The following is a 21,892-nucleotide window of genomic DNA, read 5'->3' on the forward strand; positions in this document are numbered from 1 at the left end:
GAGGGAAGTTTTCCTACCAAAGCACTCCGTATCATTCACGCCGCCGGTGCGGGATGCCAGCCCGGCTCCGTAACCAGTCTCCGTCTCAATGGGGACTCCGGATCGTGGAAGATGGGCTCGGGGCATGTAACAATTCAGATCCCTGCTGAGATTCTTGAGAGAGAACTTTGTTGGGAAAGATAGCGGGCTCTACTTGCCATCGCTAACGATGGTGCCGGGCCCTCGTTGATATATTGATACTTTGATACTCTCGAGACAGTCGGACGTATACAGAAGAGTTTCGAAATCCAAGGATGTTCTATCTGCTGGTAATAGATTGGTTCAGCTAATGCTCACTTGCTTCACTAGGAACATGTCAACGCGAGCAAGGCGCTTTGCCGCTTTGCTGTGTATTTCGAAGCACTGGACTTGGGGTTGACAAGCCGCCAGTGTTGCTGTTCTATGCCAACCACACGTGAGAGTAACATTCACAACTATGTAAAGCACTCTGTGTCTCATTTTCCAAAATCATCGGCGAAATCATCAATGACCCGAGTGTGTCTGGAACCTATGCAGCATCCGCGAGTCCGGCCCTTTCCCATTGAGATCCTAAGGCTCCGGATTCCGAGTCAACCCCTGTAGAAGTCCCCCCCCCCCCGGTGGACCCGGCAAAAATCTCGGGGACGGGATCGGGGGTGGCTCGTGTCGACGGTGGGCCAGCACCACCGGCGGGGGCACTGGGTAACACAAACATCCATCCACTTGGGAGGGACCCGGCACCACCAGTCCGCCACACCACACCTCTTTGCTTTCCACGCAGGCGTAGTTACACATGGGAGGGTGATCTTTTCAACCTGCAACACGACACAAACTGACAACGTAATGGCGTTTATGCAACCTGCCTGTTGGCCGTTTCCCACGCGTCTGCGTACGGCTGTACCTGCTTGAGAGAGAGAGAGAGAGAGAGAGAGAGAGAGAGAGAGAGAGAGAGAGAGAGAGAGAGATCATCATTATTTTGTTTTCAACTCCCATGAATACCTTGAGTAAGTATCCGTACATAGCTTAATAGACAAGTACCTCCATCTACCCCCATGGTCAAGTATAAATGAAGGTACCTACAAACAGAGCGGAACCTCCGCAACCTTGGAGCATGTAAGGTAACCCAGCACTTGGGGCAGCCAAAAAAGTTACCCCGCATGACGAAGACGGGTTCGATGGAGGGGCAGCTGCATTCAACCTCCGATTCGGGGGAGACCCGACGGGGAAGAGGCCCATAGTCTCCAGAAAGCCCATTCCCTCTTCGTCATTCGTCCCTTTCTCGCTCGCTTTTCTCGCTCGAATTCTCCCGCGGTCCCCAAGTGTCGGGTCGGTAAGTAGTGTATCAACCCATTCCCCACGCGAACCCACGGCAAAAGGGATTCCCAAGTACCTGAAAGTTGGCTGCAGCAACCCGCCGATCATTCTCTTCCCTACCAAATACAACCAGACCAGTCCACGCGCCACGTCTTTTGTCTTCCACCGTGTCTCGTGTTGACTGAACATTGCCTTTTCCGCCTTACTCAGCTTCGTGCAAGCCAACATCTTTCCCATCTCCAAATTCTTCCAATTGGTCACCACGGCCAGTCTTTACTCGCAGAAACTCTCGCAAAGCCCTCCCCCGCCAGCGGAATAAGCTCCTATTACCAGTCAGCTAACCACCCCGCCCTCTTACCAGAGAGCTTGAACTTTGAACCTCTTAAAAGAAGTCTCGACTCTCTCTTGTCTTTGCAGCACTTTCAATTGTATAAGATATACACCTCTTTGTTCTTACATTTCCAAACGCTGTTCCTTTCTCAAGTCAATTGCTGTATTGCGAGTGTTCGAAACAGCTACGTAACGAGCTCCCACGGCACCCTCGAATCGCCTGTCCCCGAACTGGTTTCATAGCTTCCAGTCTCGAAGCTTTGAACAATCGAGCATTCTACCCTATTCCACGTCAACCTATAACACACAATGGCCCGGTACGTTGTCGCGGAGAGCGCGGGCGGCCAGCCCCCCAAGAGACAGCTCCGCAAGTGGTGGAAGGAGAGCTCCGTATACCAAGTCTATCCGGCGTCCTTCCAGGACTCGACCGGCTCGGGCGTCGGCGACCTAAAGGGCATCATCGACCGCGTCGACCACTTCAAGTCCCTCGGCGTCGATATCGTGTGGCTGTGCCCCATCTTTGAGAGTCCCCAGATCGACATGGTGAGTTTCTAGCAGTCCACTCTTAAGGGACAAGTTGGATTTGTGGCATTCCAGCAGGCCTTTGCCCTTTCACGGTCAGGATCGGGTTGAACAAACATGTTGACCAACGAACGTATACTAGGGCTACGACATTAGCAACTACAAAAAGATCCACGAGCCGTACGGCACCGTCGCCGACGTCGACACCCTCAAGGACAAGCTCCACGAGCGCGGCATGAAGCTCGTCCTCGACCTCGTCGTCAACCACACTAGCGACCAGCACGAGTGGTTCAAGCAGTCGCGCAGCTCAAAGGACAGCCCCTACCGCGACTGGTACATCTGGCGCAAGCCAAGGTACGACGCCCAGGGCAACCGCCAGCCTCCCAACAACTGGGCCTCCCATTTCCAGGGTAAGTCTACTATGATTTTTTTTTCTTCCAAAAAGCCAGCCGGCAAGGGTCCCTATGCCCCTGGAAGCTCGTTGGAAGTCCCTACTTAACAATGATGGAAAACTGAACTGACATCGGGACGTCTACGTACAGGCAGCGCGTGGGAATACGACGAAGCAACAGACGAATACTACCTCCGCCTCTTCGCCCGCCAACAACCCGACCTCAACTGGGAGAACCCCAAAGTCCGCGCCGCCGTCCACGACATCATGCGCTTCTGGCTCGATAAAGGCGCCGACGGATTCCGCCTCGACGTCATCAACTTTGTCAGCAAGCCCCAGGATTTCCCCGACTCCAAGCAAGAAGTCCTGCCCGGTTCCGAGCTCTACTCGGCCGGGCCTAGGCTACACGAGTACCTCAAGGAGCTGGGTGCCATCTTGCACGAGTACGACGCCTTCAGCGTCGGGGAGATGCCCTGCGTCAGGGACCTGAATGAGGTCATTAAGAGCGTGAATGGCGATCGCGGAGAGCTGAGCATGATTTTCCATTTTGAATTGTGAGTATCCCTCCCCCTTGTTACTCATTTTCCCCCTACTTTTTACCTTGTCTATCTTCCATTGGCAAGTGTGACTAATAACTCCCCCCCTTTCAGCGTCGACATCGACATCGGCCCTCACGGCAAATTCTCCGCAAAGGAATGGGACCTCGCGGAGCTCAAGGGCATCGCCAACAAGTGGCAGCGCTTCATGTACGACCACGACGGCTGGAACGCCCTGTATCTCGAGAACCACGATCAGCCGCGCTCCGTCAGCCGCTTCGCAAACGACGCGCCGCAGCACCGCGTCGACAGCGCAAAGATCGTGGCCATGTTCCAGGCCCTCCAGGCGGGCACGCCGTTCGTCTACCAGGGCCAGGAGATTGGCATGGTCAACGTGCCCAAGGAGTGGCCGATGGAGGAGTACAAGGACATTGACTGTCTGAACCACTGGAAGTGAGTTACAACGGTCACAGATCTCTTGGGTCATGCAAAGAATCGTGTCATGCTGACAATCTCCCCCCCACAACCAGCCTGCACAAGGACTCCAAGGACAAGGAATACCTCAAATTCCTCAAATCGCAATACCAGAAGAAATCCCGCGACAACGCCCGCACGCCAATGCAATGGACCTCCGGCCCCAACGCGGGCTTCACAGCACCCCAAGCCACGCCGTGGATGACGGTACACCCGAACCACACGGAAATCAACGTCGCCGCGCAGGTCTCGGACCCGGCCTCCGTCTTCACCTTCTGGAAGACGGTCCTCGCGACGCGCAAGCGGTACCTCGACATCTTTGTCTACGGCGACTTCGCCCTCGTGGACGAGAAGAATGAGCAGATCCTGGCGTACGCAAGGCGGGCCGAGGACGGCGCCGTCGCCGTCGTCGCGTGTAACTTTTCGAGCGGGGCGGTCAGTTGGGAGGGACTGAAGGCGGAGAGCGTCAAGGAGGTGCTGGTTTCCAACGGCGGCAAGACGGTGGAGGATTTCAAGGGGGGCAAGGTCGAGTTTGGACCGTACGAGGGAACGGTTGTGCTTCTGGCCTAGATTTTATTGGAGGCGGTTGGGTATAAAAACTAAATTATAGAATGTAGACAAAAATTCTGGAGTATTTTTTTCTTTCCTTTTTTTGCGTTTCACCTTTCCAGATATCGTGGTGCCTTTTCGAGAGCCATTCCTCATTATGTTACGGCTTTTGATCTGGTGGGCAGTCAGGAAATGATTTCAAGTGATGGAGAGATCACGCGTGGACGAGCTTACCTAGAGATTCGGGCCCCACGCTCTTGATTCTATCCTGTGGCGCCTGAACGCCAGAGTTTCGTGCTTCAGTCATAAGCTAGGACGTAGGCTCTTGTGTCACCTGAAGTCGAGTACTCGTCCATGTGTACCATCAACTGTTGCGGCTCGTAAATGTGTTTTTACTTTGAACCACGAGCTTCACCAGCGGCCCCCAGAAGGGTTTAAGTCAAGCTCAATCATCACAAACGACGACTACTCATATGTCCTCTGCAAATTAGCCGTAGACTGCGTCGGGCTGTGGAACACGCCCGGATTCCCCTGCACCGACGCCATCCAGTCATCGTTGGCGACGTTATCCCACAACGCCCCGTTGGCAAAGAGCATATCGAGCGTGCCGTTGGACTCGACGGTGTTAAAGGAGCCGTCAAAGTGCTGCAGCTGATCAATCAGGTCGTGGGGGGCGCCGGGACCCATCTGCCCGGTGGACTGATCCCAGACGGGGGTTCTGCCGATACCCTGCCGTTGAGGAGATAGTGGTACTGTGTTGCCGTTGGTCATGCCCTGCGCGGAGGTACCGTCCTTTTCAAACATTGGTGAAAAGTTGGAGTGAGATGGTGGTCCGTAGGTCTGGTTCGAATGAGATACGCCGTTGATGGGTGCAAACATGTCTGCCTGGCCGTTTGCCGCCGCCGCCGCCGCCGCAGCAGCAGCAGCATGATTCCCGTCATTTCGCCACTGGTCGTCATCGACTTCCTGGATCCTCGACGTCGGGCTCCTGTTCATGATCAGCAGCGGGCCGTCCTGGACCTCGGCTATGCGAGCGCAGAGCATCTCCAATAGGGCTTTATTGCCGCCGCGGCACGAGGCGAGGACCCTTTGCAGCTGGAGGAGAATGTCCCTTGGGCCGTCGGTGGAGGTGCGAGGTAGACGAAAGTTATTCGCCACGGCATCCGTCACCGCGCTGGCAATCTCGTAAATTTTGAATTCCTGATTATCAAGTCAGCAAAGGGGAGTACGAGGATATGCATCTGTTCGGTCTGAAGTCTTACAATTCCGGGGCCATGGGCTTCAATCGCCGTGCTGGGGAGTTGTGATATTAACTGGAGAAACTCCTTGGCGATCTGGATGGGGTGCGATAACGAGGTGACGGTGTTATTGTTGCTGCTGGAAGACCAAGCGCGGCCGTGGTTCATGGTGACTTTCCACAACACGGCCTGCATCCATTGACGTGTCACAACGATATCAGCTCGCTGGACATCGTTGCTGGCATCAGAGTCCAGGGGTATCTGCTGAAGCTTCTGCTGCACGACATCAAGACATGCCCTGCTAGCCGTTTGGAGGCCATCCGCCATGGACCACAGGGCGTCCTCGTCGTCAGAGTTCTGGAGGATGTCAAAAGCTCCGCTTTGATCGAATATCCAGAAGAGGTCGGCCAATTTTTTGAATGCAGGCAGAATGTGGCCCTCATCCTCGCCGACCCCTGAACCGTCCAGAGACGGAAAACGGGTGTTGGACTTTAAAGCCACAGGTAACTTGTGAAGCATGGCCACGCCTCTGTTGTTTTTGTCAGAAGGCAGCTTGGTATAGAATCATCAGCTGGTGAAAACAAACCTTTCCGTGACAAATAGTAGCCAAAGTGTCCTCCTCCGCATCTGCTGTTCCGCCAAGGGCAGAGCCACGTACGACGACTCCTTGTGCAATCCCATGATTTGAGCAATGGTGATGGCCTCTCGGAGGTAGAGAAGCGACTTGGCCCCTCCGGGCTGCTGGTTCTCGTGATAGACGTGGAGAAAGAAGGATGTCCTCAGCCAGTTGAGGTTCATGGGCGGGCCTCCCTCGCGTTCCTGGAGCACCATCCTCGACCGCTGACACTCGGCCTCCATTGAGCCTGCCGTCGCCGGGTCGTCGTTGTCAGTCGTGGCCAGCTTGAGCTGAGCAATGGTAGCAGCTCCCACGGCGTTCGCCAAAACGTATGATTCGAGGTCGTCGGCGTCGCGGGACAGCGAGGCCATGATGTCTTCGACTGCAATGATGGGCCAGACGGGGAACAGACGCAGGCGGTAGATACATAACCTCAAGACAAGTGATGCGCTGGGCGTCCTTTGCGTTTGGAGAGTATTGTCTTGCCGGACGAGTCGTTGCCCACTCGCGGCGCTTCCGGTGGCCTCGGAAGATCCTCCCTCGGAGGACGATGGGGACCGGGACGAGGAGGGAACGCCCGAAGAGGCGGCGGCAACAGCCGGGGTCGAAGCGGAAGCCCCATCACCGGTAGGTGAGACGGAAGACGCAGAACCGGCGGCAGTACCGGTGGTTCCAGCGGGGGCAGAAGCAGAAGCAGCACCAGCAGTAGCAGCACCACCAGCAGAGCTCTCCTTCTGGGCCTGAGCAATCTGGCGTATCGTCTTCGCCCTCAGATTCCGTGGGCCCCTAGTGGCGGGGACCTTGTTGAAGGTGCATGATGTCCCGATGGCGACGCAGCCGTCACAGGGCGGGACCTCTGTGCATTTGATCTTGCGGATCTTGCACGCGTCACAAGCTCTTTTGCCAATCTTGCGCCCGGATGACATTGTCTCCGCGAAAGAGACGGGAAGAGACGAAAAGAGTGGAGGGGGAGAACAACGTCGGCCCTGCTACCCTACTCGTGCCGTGTCATGGCAGCTCGCACCACCGTGGACTGACTTCTTTTTGGGTATTCGCCAGGTAATACGTCAGATTTGTGTATGCAGGTTGTGTGAGAGCGGATGTTGTGAAGTCTGTCACTTGCACCAGAAGAAACGGGTCCCCAGGTTCCCGGCAGGCTGGGCTTGATCAAGACCGCGTACAGATAGTTCTTGGGGGGCGTAAGTGGATATGCGAGGTGACAAACACGTAATGGTATGAGGTACGAGTGAGGCTATCCGCAAGTATTACAAAGCAAGGCTGCGAGGATCAGGCGATACTGGCATAATCTGAGTGGGAGAAAAAAAACTGGCGTTTCCTGCTTGATTCGAATCGAGGCAGAGAGAAAGCTGTCACAGCCGCCTACACGTTTCGAGGTGACTGAGAGAGAGACACGGGAAGGTTGGACCAAGAAAAATGGGGATGGGACTCATGGGAGAGCATCTGCGGACGTCTAAGATGCGCAGGGTGGAGTCGGCGACCGATGGTGTGCTCGCTGCGCTAAGCCGATCAGGGGAGCTGTGGACCTTCTGCTGTGCCTGTCTCCCTGCAGCTCGACACGCTTGAGTCGAAAAGGGCCGGGGGGCCGTAGGGGCTTGAGGGGCTTGGGGTCGACAGGTGGCGCCCGTTAAGGGACCTTGGCGCTGTATTTCCCCGCAAATTCGGCCTCTCACTGCGGTAATGTCCTTGACCGCTGTCCGGGCCGCCGACCTCCCAGCGATTTGGTCCAGGCCGGGATGTCACACGGGGCCAATCAGCGTCCATCCATTATTACCTAAGTTCAGGTACGTAGAGAGGTATCTCGAATTTCAAGCGAAGAAATCAAACGAAAATATGCATCATTCTACGAAGAACACTAGCACGGTATCGTAATTATCAATTGACCTTCTTGAGAGTGCAATTCGGATATATCGTGTATAGCGTAATTAGTTGAAAAAGGTTTCATGTAAGCGAATGCATGGTGGCACCTTGTTCTCGTCATTCCGGTCTTTACCATCTGTATTAATTATAATCTTGTCCTGTTCATGGACTGGTATCCAAACTTATATCGCCCATCAACTTTTTTGAATATTGCACTCGAGCTATACTCATGGCATATACGCATACACTGCGTATCGCATGAATACCCCTTTAGTAGACAAATCTGAAATCCAAACGCTTGTTTCCGTCCTGCTCGCGCGCCGCAGCATCACTCTGGTACGCCAGCCGCTCCTCGTTGGACATGGCGTCCCACACCCGCGCCTTGCGCTTGTTCAGCAGCACAAGGACCTGCCGGTGCACCAGGAACACAACGAGACTGAAAGCGCAAATCGATACGCAGACGGTGTTGCCGCGCTTATAGTACGGCGCATCGTAGGCGCGGTATATTTGCGATCCCGCAAGGGACCCGATCTGCACAATGACGTTGTACGTCGCTGCCGAGATGGCGCGCTTCTTGACGTCGAACGTGTTCTCCGAGATCCACGATGACACGATCGGGTGGAAGTAAGGGTAGCCCGAGATGAGCGTAATAACCGAAAATCGGCTCCATTCGCGTCCACCGTCGGGCAGCGTTAGGAGGGTGATGAGCAGGGGCATGATCCAGAGCTCGCCAAAGATGCAGTGGAACGCCCGTTCCTTGAAGTAGTCACTGCTAAAGGCCAGCGTGAGCATCGTGATAATTTGCAGCACGGCCGAGGGCACCGTAAGCATGTTGGCGTTGAACGTCGTGAAGCCCAGGCGGCGGAGGGTGAGGGTCAAGTATGCCTGGACGGGCGTAGCCGGGATGTAGGCGACGAGGCCGATGAGATACAGACCCCACATGGATGGGTCGAGCCATGCGTTCTTGATGTCCTTGAACGTCATGGGCTCCTTCAGCGCAGTGAGGCCCTTTGCGGGGTCGTCGCGGAGGATGCGGTTGATCATGATGACCTCTTGTCTTTCCGTGTACCACGGCTTTCTCCAAAGGGCCGTCGTAGTGTTCGTCGGGGAGGCGGGGAGCCAGAGGAACGCCTGTAACAACATGGGGTCAGTGGGGGGGAATCCTTTCGAACCACCATACCTCGGGAGAGAGAAAGCGGGGGAAGAGATGCGGGAAGACATACCATGACAGCCAAAACACAAGTCAGGAGACCCTCTGGGCGGCTAGTCAGCGAAAAGACACACAAGAGACGAAAGGTGAGGGAGCAGATCACATACCCAACAGGAAGAGCCAGAACCAGCCCGTGTGTCCACCAATGCCGCGCATCTTGAGGATACCCGCCGCCAGCAAAGCCGAGATGACTCGCGCAACATTGAGCGTGGACCAAAACACGGCCAGCCGAACGGATAGCTCCTTTGATGTGTAGAAATAGGTCGCGAAGAGAATTGTACCGGGGATGAAGCCGCCCTCGCAGGCGCCGATGAGGGCTCTCGTCACGTAGAAGCCAGCGCGGGTCGTGATCCAGGCCTGGGTCCAGGAGACGGTTCCCCACATCATCATCATGGTCGGCAGAACGTACTTGAAACCGAAGCGCTTGGTGAGGAACTGGACGGGAAACTCGGCGGCCAGGAAGCACACCAGCTGGATTGTGGTTCCCTACAGGAGTGTATGTTAGTAATCGCAATAACCCAAAGTGCAGGACTGCCAAAACGTACGTTGTTGTAGTCGTCACTGCTGAGCTTCAGATCTTTGAGGAAATCATCTGCCAGAGCGTTGCTCAAGTTTCCTCTGTCCAATTGCAAGCCAAAGAACTGGGTGAATATTAGCAAGCGGCTTCTCAAAACCTCAAGATGACTTTGCATACCATGATACACAGCATCGTCAGCAACTTAATGTCCGTGATGCGAACCACTTTCCTCTCCTCGGCCTCGGTCCAAGTCGCGGCGGGATCCCATCTGTGCTTTCCCTCATAAGACTCATGCGGCGGTACGAGGTCAGATAGATTCTCGCGACCGACGACAGGCGCGTCCGAGTCCTGGTAGATGGACACGGCGTCCTTGCCGCTGTCGCTGGCCGTCTTCCGCGCGGTGGTCTCGACGTCGGCCATCTTTGCTGTTGCTACTGCTTCCGTCGCTTGGTTCAAGCGAGAGAGCTCGTGTAAGCAAGAAGTGAGGTGGAGGCCGGAGCGCACACACTTGCCCGAGGTTTCGCTTGCGAAAAAGAAAGGGAAACAAAAAGGTAGCGTAAACCGACGGTGATCGACACGAAGCTCCAATCCTTAGAACGGAGACGTTCTTGATGCTCAACTTAATAGTCGTTCCTCAAACTCCTGATGCGTCTGATTGAGGCTAGCAGATCATGGCTCACGACATCTATGCTCGGTCTTGCGTCTTCGAAGGAACCCACATACTAGTGGAGGTGAACCATGTGGTCGGACAAGGGGGCCAAGGGCGAGAAAAAAGATGGTGTTGACAACTTTTCTGCTGCTGCTGATAGCGACCGGGTCCGGATGGCCTAGCCGGAGAAGTGGGAGTTGGTTCTCCAAATAAAAAAACCTTACCCCAGAATTCTCCGCCTACCGATTAAAACCCCGGGCTCTCGGAACGACACCCCCTGGTAACGTGTCTTGGCTAACGGGCGATGTCATTGTCAACATAGTTTTGACTACATGTCATCTGCTCTTTTTTCTGGCGAACGACGACTTCACGTTGAATGGGGGTTTCATTCGTGTTTTCTGTTCTGCTTGTGCCCATGTGGAGGGTGTCGACGAGAAAGGCTTGTGACAAGGAACGGAGCAAATATGCCAATGGGCAAGGTAGCCCCGGTAGCTAATGTGCCCAGAGCAAAGACGTGATGCTGCCGCGTCCGTCTTCAAGTCCGAAAGATTCTCCGATGAGGACTGCGAGTGTTCGAGGCTACCACAGTATTAAGGAAGAGGGGAGGTGTGTGTGTGGGAGGTTAGATGGCCAAGTGTTGTCTCCGGAGGGGGTGCCTGAGGTGACCCCACTCCGCTGATTGGCCACGGGTGACAGACTTCGCCGAATTAGGAAGCTTTGCGATTGCGCCATCGCCCACCGGTCGGGAGCCTCCGTAACGACTAGGACTCTAAGTACTCCGTAATACCTGCCACCCGACCAAGGGGAAGCCATCCTCGTTGGAGAAAACGTCTGACGATCTTCTTTCCCTCCTCACCCCATTTCACATTATTGGTCACTCCCCGATCTCGCTTTGAAAGCATACAGAAGAGAAAAAAGAGGAATAATACTCTCCCTCCTTATGATAACATACGTGGAGAGTGACAGGACATAACGGGTGCTCCGGACATAAAATCTAGCCATATATCTCTCTCATAAAACTTCCCTTTCGCTTATCAGATCTTACCTCACACACCCCCGAACGAAACATGATCGACGACACTCTCAAGCGCCCTGCATCAACAGATTATACCACCTCACATCCCGTAAAATCACAAAAGATTATCAACAACACCACCGACATGCCTTCCGCGGTCTCAACCGGTTCCAACATTGTTGGCGGAAACTCGGCAGCTCGCCCCCGCTTGAGCAAGCCGCTCGTCTACTCCGGTTCTCTAGATAAGTTCAAGAACGCAGACATCACCCCTGTCATTGGACGCGAGTATGAGGGCCTGCAGGTCGTTGATCTCCTCAAGGCCGACGACCAGGTCATTAGAGACTTGGCTGTCACAAGTGAGTTGCTCATCTATCTCTCTATGTAATACAGCCTTGTCCTTACAAACAATGCAGTTTCTCAGCGTGGCGTTGTCTTCTTGAGAGACCAGGATGTCACGCCCACCCAGATGAAGGATTTCTGTCTCCGTCTCACAGAGCTTGCCGGATGTGTAAGTGAAGATCAACCACCTGGACCCTACCTGTAACCCAGCTCCGTAACCTGACCCGAAAAACAGCCCGAATCATCAGGTCTTCACATCCACCCCTTGACAGAGGAAGGCAGCGAGCTCGGTGACCAAATCAGCGTCATCAGCAGCGAGAAGCAGAAGAAGGGCGGTGGCCTCACCCACCAACTGAGCGATGTCAGCCGTTTCGCCAGCGCCGGCTGGCACACCGACATCTCTTTCGAGCAGGTCCCCTCGGACTACGCAATGCTCAAGATCCACACCCTTCCTGCCATCGGTGGTGACACTGTAAGTTCCAAACCAACCGCATCCCGTTCCCCATCCCATCTCTCTTCCCCTGGAAAGGCTGGCTGGAACCACCCGTCCCCTCCCCTTGCTCACTTGCTTGCTTGCTCGTCATCAAACCCTTGTAGTAGCATTGCAGATGAATGGTGGAACCTTGCCCGGCTAACTGGGTGGTGAACTCGTAGCTGTGGGCTTCTGGATATGAGATCTACGACAGACTCTCCCCTCCCATGCAGAAGTTCCTCGAAGGGCTGACGGCCACCCACGACGCCACATTCTTCCACGATGAGGCCCGCAGGCTGGGCAACCCCCTCCGAGAAGGCCTCCGCGGCTCGCCGCTGAACAAGGGCTCCGAGCTCAAGTCCATCCACCCCGTAATCCGTACCAACCGTAAGTCCTGATGCCCCCATCACATCACATTGCTCCACCCCTAGTCAAAAGCATTCCTTCCCAAAGAAAAAAAGTCTAGAACCTCAAGCTGACAAACCAACCCCTTTTCAGCCGTAACGGGATGGAAGTCCGTCTACGTGAACAAGGGCTTCACCAAGCGTATCAACGGCGTCACAAAGGACGAGTCCGACGTCCTCCTCGCCTACCTCTTCAACCTCGTCACCCAGAACCACGACGCCCAGGTCCGCTTCAAGTGGCGCCAGAACGACCTCGCTATTTGGGACAACAGGAGCATGTGGCACTGCGCGACCTACGACTATGTCGAGGCCAGAGCCGGCGACCGCGTGGCGTCGTTGGGCGAGGCGCCGTATCTCGATCTGAACAGCACGGGCAGGCGGGAGGCGTTGGGACTGTGAAGAAAGAGCGTTTTGACAAAAAATTTTTGATCACGAATGGCGTTGGGTTTTGGTTAGCTTTGATGAAATGGTATTAGGCCTTTGACGAATTGAAGTTTGTTAGCACTATGGGAAAGACATGACAGGACGAAACATTGTTGGAAGAACCGTTCATTGCATGCTTGCTATGGCGTAATCTGCTTCATGATGCTATAAATGCCAGTTAACCGCCACATGCTGGCGACTCTGTCGCTTTGCCCCGGGCTGCCATGCTCCCTTAAGATGCCGTTCTCTCATCACCCCCTTTTCTCATCGTCGCTAAGTTGATCTACAGTATCACCAGTATCCTCGTGAAGCAAGTCTCCAATCCACTTACTTTCCTCGAGTATGCTTCTTGCTTTCTCGGCTTCCACCATCATATCGTCAGATATCAACAACACTGCCAGTTCCGGGACCAATACTGCCTCTACATAGCTAGAATAACCACGCGATGATATGAGCCGATCGTCGACGGCTCGTTCTCTCAGAACCGCTGAAAAGTGACCAATAATGTGCTCTGAGAATGCGCGAAGGCCCCGTGGGCCGTAATAGCCAGGCGTTAAGCTATCTTCTGCCTTGAGCAAGGTCCGGTTCTTGCCTTCCTTGACCTTGTCAAGCAGCAAATCACCAAAGTGAGAAGATCCGCCGTTAATAATTTCTCGCAGAAAACTGTAGTGAGAGGCGATCCGAGTATCGAGTCCCTCCCAGTCGATCTTGGGGTAGCCCCGAGAACCCCAAGCTTTTTCGGCAGACTTCTTTTTGTGCAGTCGGCAGAACTGAATCTGCTTCCGGATGTGCAGACGCGCACCCTGGGAGAAATCGTGCAGTAACGTCTTATCAACAATCTCATTACACATAGGGCAACGTGCCTCCACAAGCTGCTTAAGGTCGTCGTCCAAGTCTGACAAGTCCGAGGACTCAAACGAGAATTTTCTCGTCTTCTTCAGCTCGGGCTCAGGACTTGATTTTAGATTGCGAAGCTGCGGGCGTGAATTTGTTGGACTCTGCAGAGACTCGGGTAGGGAAGCGGATGGAAGCTTGAACTCGGCCTTTGCTTTTCGCTTTGGTGATGAGTGAGGACTGAGAGAGACATGCTTCATGACAGGATGAGCAGAAGCGTGCGGAGGAGAGGATAGAAACGTGGAAGCAGGCTCAATGATGCGTTTTGGAGGCGTCTGGCTCAAGAACTGGTCGAATGGATCGTCGTCGTATGCTTTAAAAGACGGCTGCGCTGTCTTGGGCGCGGAAGCTGATGAATGGTTAGTAACCACATAATTTTGCATACCAATGCACATCAAACCTTCTTTTCCTAGCTTGGATATCGGCCTCTCTTGCGACGACTTCAGTTTCGACTTTGTGGGAGGTCTGATACGCCCTCTGATGTTTTCGCCTCGACCATAACTCTTCTTCCGTACTAGTAATCTCTTGGCCTCTTTTTCGTCGTCTCGGTCGATTTTTCGGGCCTTTGTTATCTTGGATTCTGGACTCAGTGCCCCGCCGTCTGGTGAGTTCCTCTTGCTGCCACGTGTTGTGGAGAAAGAGCCTTGAGAGCCTTCATATTGTGCTTGTCCTTGAGAGCTTTCCTGGGAAGCGCTCCACGTCTTACTCTGCTCCTTTCCTCTTTTCGATGAGCCGAAATAAGGCGGAGCTATGTCGGCGCGAGATGACCAGGCACTCTGGTCATCATCAGAGTCTGAAGCTGGTTTCGTACTCGAGAAGACCCGAGACGCCTCTTTTGAGCTTGACAGGGCCTTCGAAGGGATCGATCCCCTGCAAGATTCTGGATCGGTAATCTCATCATCAGAGTCATCAGGTGGCCGGTCTACCGGTCTATCGTCGGCGACTAGTGTCCGTCGCTGGCCATTAACCTGTGACAATAAAGGCCGAACGCGGTTGTCTCTCGCAAGACCAGCTCGCCTCTGCATCGTGGCCTGCTTTGGAGGCATGTTGACCTTGAATGTGCAGTTACAATGATGCCTAACACGGCGTTGGGCCGACGAAGTTGTGCTCTCGAGAGGCAGAAGAAACGGGGGTAAAGTGTTGCCTGCGGAGACCAGCAGGCATCTCACACGGAGCTCAACATCAGTCTCTGGCCGGGTTCGCTTCCGCTTCCGGTTCAATCCCTGATATGTTGTAATGAGGGCTGGCGGACATGTGCCATGGATTCAACGACAACCCCAATTGACATTGAGTCTTCGCATGTAACCTCGGCCGATATGTGGTCTTCTCAATTGCGGAGGAGACGTTGTTCGTTCGGCCCCCGGAGCCACAAAATTTGCTGCCGCTTGAGGTTAAGTGAAAGTGCTGACCCGGGGAAAGGTGGAAGCTACATTCGCGTTCTAGACGCGTGCCTGCCCAAGCACCGACCAAGTAGTGTACAGACCCCACTCCACTTTGTCAATGGGTACGTCCACGTTAGCAGGAAACCCCCTAGAGGCTCAGTGACTTTTGGCGCGGTGGCTGGAGCTCCCTTTCTTGCGCAGGGGTCTTTGATTGCTTATTGACTTTACCACATCTACAACTGAGCCGTTAAAGCTTCACGGAAAACCCCTTATCGACGACTTGAAAGGGGTGCATTGTCAGACAACGTGTCCAAACCCGCCAGATCCCCGGTCCTACCCTGATTCTCGGTCATGGCGTTGAATCGGAAATACGCAGCTTTGCCAGATCTTGTCAGAACACCCGCGTCACCCATTACTAAGAAGACGATACTGACGAGGTTCAGGACTCGGCACCGGACGTGTACGAGACGCCAGAGCTGACAGACGACACCTCCACCGTTCCTGTGCGTTTCTTACCCTGAGATCGTCTGCTATGGCTCACACGCGCGCAGACGACAACCGGACAATCGCATTCGGATGACGATTTCGACGACGACCTAGACGATGACGCCAACGGCATCTCGAGATCCCGACTTCGGGTAGATGAAGCACGATCCCGTTTCCTTCCGGCGGGCGTGGACGCCACAGGGGTCGACTTTTCCGATCGAGTAGACGGCAAACGCAAATCATACAAGGCATCGACGAGACGCCAGCGTTTTCTGCAGGATGGTACAGAGCAACTTGGTGACCTCAGCGACGAGGACGACGAAGATAGCCTGGAACGCAAGATCGCGAGACTGCAACGCGAAGTCGAGGAAGCCAAGGAGGAGTACGGAAAGAGGAAAGAGGCTTCAGCACAGCCCACGACGGGAGACCACGACGAGAAGCTAGGATCTCTCAGCAAGGTCTTGGACGAGATCTCTAAAACTTTGGAACAGCATACGAACAATCCTCGCGCACTTCAGCCAGTGCCTCAACCATCTGGACCATCTAAGAATGAATCGCAAGACTTGGTGGCACCGGGGAACTCTGCGACCTACACAGTAACTTATGCTCCTACCTACGAACAGAGTCACGCTCTTGCCACCGCCGCCGACTTCGACCGACGACTGGTCCTTCTTGAAAAGGCAATTGGAGTAGGATCAACCGCCCTGCCGGAGGTCGACATCAATGGGCTTCCCAGAGCCATTGTTCCCACGCTTGATGGGCTTCAAAAGCAGATAACGACTCTGTCGCAGGCGTCAACATCTAATCTGGATACAATCAGCCGTCGAGTCCGTACTCTCATCCAAGAAGCTCAGGAGTTGGAAAAGGCACGCCAGGGGGCCAAATCTGCGCAAGAAACCCTCGGTAATGGTGCGGCCTCTGGCGAGGATGCCCCGGCTCCTGAGCAGCTGGCAAAGATCAACGCTCTTTATGGAACTTTGCCTACGATTGAAAACCTCGCTCCTCTCTTACCGCCATTGCTTGACCGCCTGAGGTCCCTCCGCGCAATTCACTCTGATGCTGCAACTGCGGGCGAAATGCTTGGCAGAATTGAAAAGCAACAAACGGATATGGCGACGGACCTTAAGCAATGGAAGGACGGCCTGGAAAAGGTCGAGGAGGCGATGAAGGAGGGTGGCACTGCCATGACCGGAAACATGAAGGTCATGGAGGCATGGGTAAAGGACTTAGAGGGACGCATTGCGAAGTTGCCATGATTGACTTCCGCCGTCAAAAGATACCCCCTGCTTTAATCGAATAATCGAGCCGAGTTACAAATCTCTCGCGACCTGATCCATAATCTGGTCGTCCATGTGTCGCTATAGTATGGCTGAGCCGTTGCGACGGTTAACGAACTCAGCTCCCTAGTTCAAGGTGCATGCGCCTGTATGTCACTGTAATCCCCAGTATGAAAAGCCAATTATGACCATTAAAGCACCTTAGACTACAGACCAATGAATATCTGGCGAGAGATGTGCATTTGAAATATACCAAGCTTATTGCCAGTCTCTACTTCCTCAGAGGCCAACCTTGCTTGCTTTTGATGCATCTGCATCTGTTACTTACAGCACCTGAGATAAGGTAGTAGACAAGGTATTCACCCCTTAACGTCCTGGTTGCTCTTGAACTACGGAGTTATTTAGGCATGCAGCACAAGTGTGGGGTTGGAGATGAGTTTCGGTAAGCGGTGAACACGGCAGAATCCAGATGGACGATGCGCCCACCTCCCGACCAATGAAAGGACGCTGGGTCTCTAGCACGCACCGTGGAAGGGTTTCCTTTCGCTAAAGCCCTTCCACAAGTCTTCGTAGCGAAAAAAAGATCGTACTCGCAGTCAACCATCAACCCGCGCAGCCCACCACCCAGCAGCACCTTCGCAACCACATACATGTACGTGTCGCGTCGCCCGAGAAAAATTGACAGAGATCTTGATCGACTGACGTAGAATTTCGCCCGCAGTCAAAATGGATTCCGCTAAGCAGCCTGTCAAGCTTGTGAAGGTCACCCGCGTCCTGGGCCGTACCGGTATGCCCCGCCTCTCCTCTCCCCCCGGAAAAATGAGAAACGAAGCCCTCCCCGACGAAGATCGAATCCACGATTGCAACTGAGACGGAAGGAGGGACGAATTTTTGGCAGATTTTCTGACTGCGTATAGGCTCCCGTGGTGGTGTCACCCAAGTCCGCGTCGAGTTCATGGACGACGAGACCCGTTCCATTATCCGCAACGTCAAGGGACCCGGTAAGCGACCACCGAATACCAGCGACCGCCTCCTCACCGAAAGAGGGGGCAATAGCGACAAGCTTGCGAAGGAAACCAAGAATACTGGCTAACATCTTTCTCTCTCTGTAGTCCGTGAGGACGACATCCTCTGCTTGCTCGAGTCTGAGCGTGAGGCCCGCAGACTGAGATAAGGCAGCTGAATCGGCGGCGGCGGCGTGTGTTATGGACATTACGAGGAACGGAATCATGGTTCTGAGGATGGGACAGGAACATTGCGAGGGCTTCGTCACCCGAGCCCACGGCTTTCGTGTTTAGAGGAGTCAAAAAACGGATTCTGCATTGCGAATACAGCAAGGTTCTCCCACCCAGCCGCGAGGCAACTCTGCACGAAGAACGACCTCGTGTACCTGTTTGTGATGCGACGCTGGAAGGGGCAAAGGGAACGGCGTCTACGAGATATATCAATCAATGGACAGCCTGGGAAAATTCATCAAACATCTTCTGCACCATTCTTTCTTGCGTCTTGACTGACTGCTGTGCGATTCACGCTGCTTGAGTATTACTTTGCCCTCGGGGAACGATGTGAGAAGACGACATGTGTCCGGGAAATCCTCAACTCATTGAATTATCAGCGGAGACTGGATAACCAACAATGAATATCGACTTCCCATGAGTCCCTGACTGCAACTGTCATTACGATCGCGAATTGCCCCGCAAGGTGTGCCTGAGAGCCGCAAAGCAAGAGGCGGTAGGCTCGTCGGTCCATGTCACGTGACTGGGGGTCAATGAAAAATTCCTTGGTCTGCCCCACTCCCTCATCTCTTGCAGCTATAAACTTCCCTGGATTCCCAATCAATTCACTCTTTCATCTTTCTTCACCCTCAACCCTTGAAAGGGGGCTCGTCGCGAAGTGGTAAGTCAAACAAAAATCTTTTTCGCTCGTTACAAATGTTGGGATGATGTATCCAAATTAGCATGTATTACCTGAATTCTTTTGATGTATCAAAATTATCACCAAGATCTCTGACACCAACACTATCAACTACTCTTTCGTGTTTACTCCAAGCTTTGGTAGCACTGGCTAACCCAAACAAAAGATTGCAGATCTCTACCAATCATACTTCGAACATGGCTGCCGCTCCTCGACCACCCAAGGACCACTTCAACGTGCTGTTCTTCGCAAGCGCTGGCTCCTTCACATCCAAGCAATACGAGGTGTTGCCGGCCCCTCTCCCCTTGAAGAAGCTATTCAATGCGCTTGAAGAGAGATACGGCGGGTTCAAGGAGAGATTCTTAGAGTCGTGTTTGGTGACGGTCAACTTAGAATACGTAGATATCCCTGGGCCGGATGACGAGGACGGTCCGATAATACGGTCCGGCGATGAAGTAGCCATCATTCCTCCCGTCAGCTCCGGATGAAGGCGTCTCTGGCAGCTCTGGTATCCGTGACTTGGTTCTATCATGTCGTCACGGGCACCTCAGGCGTAGATCCTGCCAGCAGTTTTTGGTCTTCGCTACATGCCGTCTCGCGTGCTTTGCACTTGACCTAACAACGGGTCGCGTTCGCAGTCCTGATGTTCTCGCGTCCGCCAAAATTGCACTCGGCTGCGATCATGCTTCCACACCCGCCACCAGTCCGGGTCCTGCTTACTCCGTCGTCTCCCCCAGCGGACGCCGAGCACGATCAGGGCCACCAACAAGACCACGACGAACGTCGACACGATGGAGATGATGGACGTCAGACTCGTAATGGTCGAAACTTGGCAGCCCAGCGGCTTGGTGCGCAGTTCCCATCGCTCCGCCCAGTGCGGACAAATGTTCTCGTCGTAGGCGGGTGCCAGCAAAGGAATCGCATACGGATTTGGGACGCAGGCTGAGGTCTACATCAAGGAACACAGACACAACATCACGAATTAGTAAAGAATCCGTTCATCGTTTCCGATTTTAGCGCGGTAGAACGCGTACCATGGGACACCAGCTGCATTCGTTCTCCGCCAGGCACACCTTGCAGTCCTGGTGGTTCCAGCACCGGAAGAAGTGCTCTTCGGACGATTCTCTCGCCGATGTGAAGTTGTGCTTCAGTTGCCATAGTTCTTCGGCGCTGAGTTTGTCCATCTTTTCAAAGTCCGGTATGGCGGCACAGGCGGCAGTGACGCGCCTACCTAACCAATTGGTGATTGCGATTGCGATTGGGGTGGAAAGTGAATCTCGTGATGGAAGTTGCTAGTGGGACGCGTACGGGATGACACCGGAGTTGTGCGGGGAAGGAGCTGGTCGAGTTGGAGTCCGTGCGCCCATCATCTGGGTGGCAGTTTTGTCACCATTCCTCACTTCAACAAGCGTTGCGCTCTAAATCGCAGCGTCCGTTTACTCATTGGATGCATCTTGAAGATGCTTCATGCGTCGTCTGAGAACATTTCGTTTGAGCCAATTCAGCAGAGAACCTTATGCACAGTCATTCCTTGGACCATTCCCCCAAGAAACCCAACATGACAAATTACGGCGGAACGTCCGTTTGAGGTGTCCTTTCAAGGTATCACCAACATGCAGCGGCCACGGAACAAGACGACCACCGGGCACCGGCTACTATGCAGGTACCGTCGCTTGACGGTTGCTCCCACGGGAACGTCAATGTCTTGGTCCTGCGGCTTGCTACGTCTGCTCCTCAGGGGTCAGTCCTGGAGGATGCTGTGCTGCAAGCAATATAAGCAATTGGTCCCAAGATCATGGGATTCGACGATCTCCCATCAATCGGCAACTTGGGAATAATACCCTTAGCGGCGACATGCCGGCAATTTATGGATAAATTACCCCTGCCTTCGAGAAGCAGCCGCAAGCCGACTACAATTCGATTCGAGAGCTGGGCACTCTTCTTCAACGAAGAGTCTGGTGTTCTCTTTTGCCAATATGCGCGCAGCCTTCGGATACAGGTGCCGGTGTGAGTCGGGCTTTGTGTACCAAGATACTTTACAGCTATGGTGGTCACATGAGCAGATCATCAACGTGTAGACTGGTCTGGTTTGAATCCAGGACATGCAACTATTGCTATTACCGAGGCTGTCATGAGCCGCTTAGACTGTCCACAGACTGCCATTGATCGAAAAGTCGGCCCGGTTGAAAGACACTACGGACAAGAGGAAGCACGAAGGCGGCTGACTATGTCTCGAACGCGAACATCGACTTGCAACTTGCAAGTCTGCAACGAGGAACGCGTCGGCTGAGAGCCGACTACGGTTAATCAAGTCGCAACTCCGTTCATGTTGGTTCAGTCACCAGCAAGACCCTGCAATCCAATGTTCTGCCGTTGGCATAGCGCGATCTTCACTCTATCAACCACTACCGGGTGTCGTAGCCCGATATCAGGCTAAATGGCTAAATGCTTCGAGTGTCCTGGGTGGCGCCGGTCAACGACGTGGTATCCTGGAAGAAACCCCATGTGAGGCAGCGGCGCAGTAGCCGTTTTTTCAACCTCACGCTAGGAATCTCCAACCCCGTCGAGTCTTCCCCAACTGTCAACTTGGACACGGTGCGATTCTCAGCGTTGTCGTGGGGCTCCGCAAATGCATCCCCACGACCCACGACGGTTTAGTGTAGAGGCAGAACCGTTCGACTAAGGAAAACGATCATTTATGCTGGGTATGAGCTGCTCAAGTGTCGTACCACTGACAGGCCTGGTGTGCGAGGCCTTCCCCCAAGACCCCCACCGCTGTTTACATCCACGCTCAGAAGCACCCACGTGAACTCTTCACCTAGCAAGGATCCTGGCGAAAGTCAGTCGAAGAGTGATCTGACTGAGAATGGCAGGCCTTAGCACTCTCGAGTCCTCTTTACCGGACGGGGTGGTATGCAAAGTCGGGCTGTTCCGCTTCATCGTGGATCGACTGACAGTCGAGCAGCAGTATCGACGGGGGAATCTTGGCCCTCATGGTGACCCTCCGCACGCCCATGAATCCACACGACCTTGGGGAGGGTGGG

At 54.1% G+C, this 21,892-nt stretch overlaps 7 protein-coding genes across 7 annotated transcripts; 4 read left to right on the forward strand and 3 right to left on the reverse strand.

Moving 5' to 3' along the window:
- Positions 1-1,971: 1,971 nt before the first annotated feature.
- On the forward strand, positions 1,972-4,155 carry N0V96_002517 (uncharacterized protein; the record flags this gene model as incomplete). Its single annotated transcript, XM_053187443.2, has 5 exons — positions 1,972-2,205; positions 2,327-2,594; positions 2,727-3,129; positions 3,226-3,564; positions 3,642-4,155. 5 exons carry the CDS (start codon positions 1,972-1,974, stop codon positions 4,153-4,155), a joined length of 1,758 nt encoding a protein of 585 aa, XP_053054947.1.
- Positions 4,156-4,599: 444 nt separating this feature from the next.
- On the reverse strand, positions 4,600-6,914 carry N0V96_002518 (uncharacterized protein; the record flags this gene model as incomplete). Its single annotated transcript, XM_053187442.2, has 3 exons — positions 4,600-5,334; positions 5,397-5,901; positions 5,959-6,914. The coding sequence occupies 3 exons, from the start codon at positions 6,912-6,914 to the stop codon at positions 4,600-4,602; spliced, it is 2,196 nt and encodes a 731-aa protein (XP_053054946.2).
- Positions 6,915-8,136: 1,222 nt separating this feature from the next.
- N0V96_002519 (uncharacterized protein) lies at positions 8,137-10,013 on the reverse strand (the record flags this gene model as incomplete). Its single annotated transcript, XM_053187441.2, has 5 exons — positions 8,137-8,997; positions 9,090-9,121; positions 9,184-9,562; positions 9,622-9,717; positions 9,771-10,013. 5 exons carry the CDS (start codon positions 10,011-10,013, stop codon positions 8,137-8,139), a joined length of 1,611 nt encoding a protein of 536 aa, XP_053054945.1.
- A 1,389-nt stretch (positions 10,014-11,402) lies between these two features.
- N0V96_002520 (uncharacterized protein) lies at positions 11,403-12,871 on the forward strand (the record flags this gene model as incomplete). Its single annotated transcript, XM_053187440.2, has 5 exons — positions 11,403-11,613; positions 11,671-11,765; positions 11,832-12,068; positions 12,251-12,455; positions 12,567-12,871. The coding sequence occupies 5 exons, from the start codon at positions 11,403-11,405 to the stop codon at positions 12,869-12,871; spliced, it is 1,053 nt and encodes a 350-aa protein (XP_053054944.2).
- A 275-nt stretch (positions 12,872-13,146) lies between these two features.
- On the reverse strand, positions 13,147-14,835 carry N0V96_002521 (uncharacterized protein; the record flags this gene model as incomplete). The annotated part of the gene is made up of 2 exons (XM_053187439.2): positions 13,147-14,138; positions 14,190-14,835. The coding sequence occupies 2 exons, from the start codon at positions 14,833-14,835 to the stop codon at positions 13,147-13,149; spliced, it is 1,638 nt and encodes a 545-aa protein (XP_053054943.1).
- Positions 14,836-15,522: 687 nt separating this feature from the next.
- On the forward strand, positions 15,523-16,913 carry N0V96_002522 (uncharacterized protein; the record flags this gene model as incomplete). The annotated part of the gene is made up of 3 exons (XM_053187438.2): positions 15,523-15,561; positions 15,615-15,674; positions 15,723-16,913. The coding sequence occupies 3 exons, from the start codon at positions 15,523-15,525 to the stop codon at positions 16,911-16,913; spliced, it is 1,290 nt and encodes a 429-aa protein (XP_053054942.2).
- A 747-nt stretch (positions 16,914-17,660) lies between these two features.
- Positions 17,661-18,108, forward strand: RPS28A (40S ribosomal protein eS28; the record flags this gene model as incomplete). Its single annotated transcript, XM_053187437.1, has 3 exons — positions 17,661-17,721; positions 17,852-17,935; positions 18,047-18,108. The coding sequence occupies 3 exons, from the start codon at positions 17,661-17,663 to the stop codon at positions 18,106-18,108; spliced, it is 207 nt and encodes a 68-aa protein (XP_053054941.1).
- Between the last annotated feature and the right edge of the window lie 3,784 nt (positions 18,109-21,892).

Source organism: Colletotrichum fioriniae, assembly GCF_027942845.1.
Source record: "Colletotrichum fioriniae strain IMI 355084 chromosome Unknown scaffold_2, whole genome shotgun sequence".
In the NCBI taxonomy this organism is placed as follows: domain Eukaryota; kingdom Fungi; phylum Ascomycota; class Sordariomycetes; order Glomerellales; family Glomerellaceae; genus Colletotrichum; species Colletotrichum fioriniae.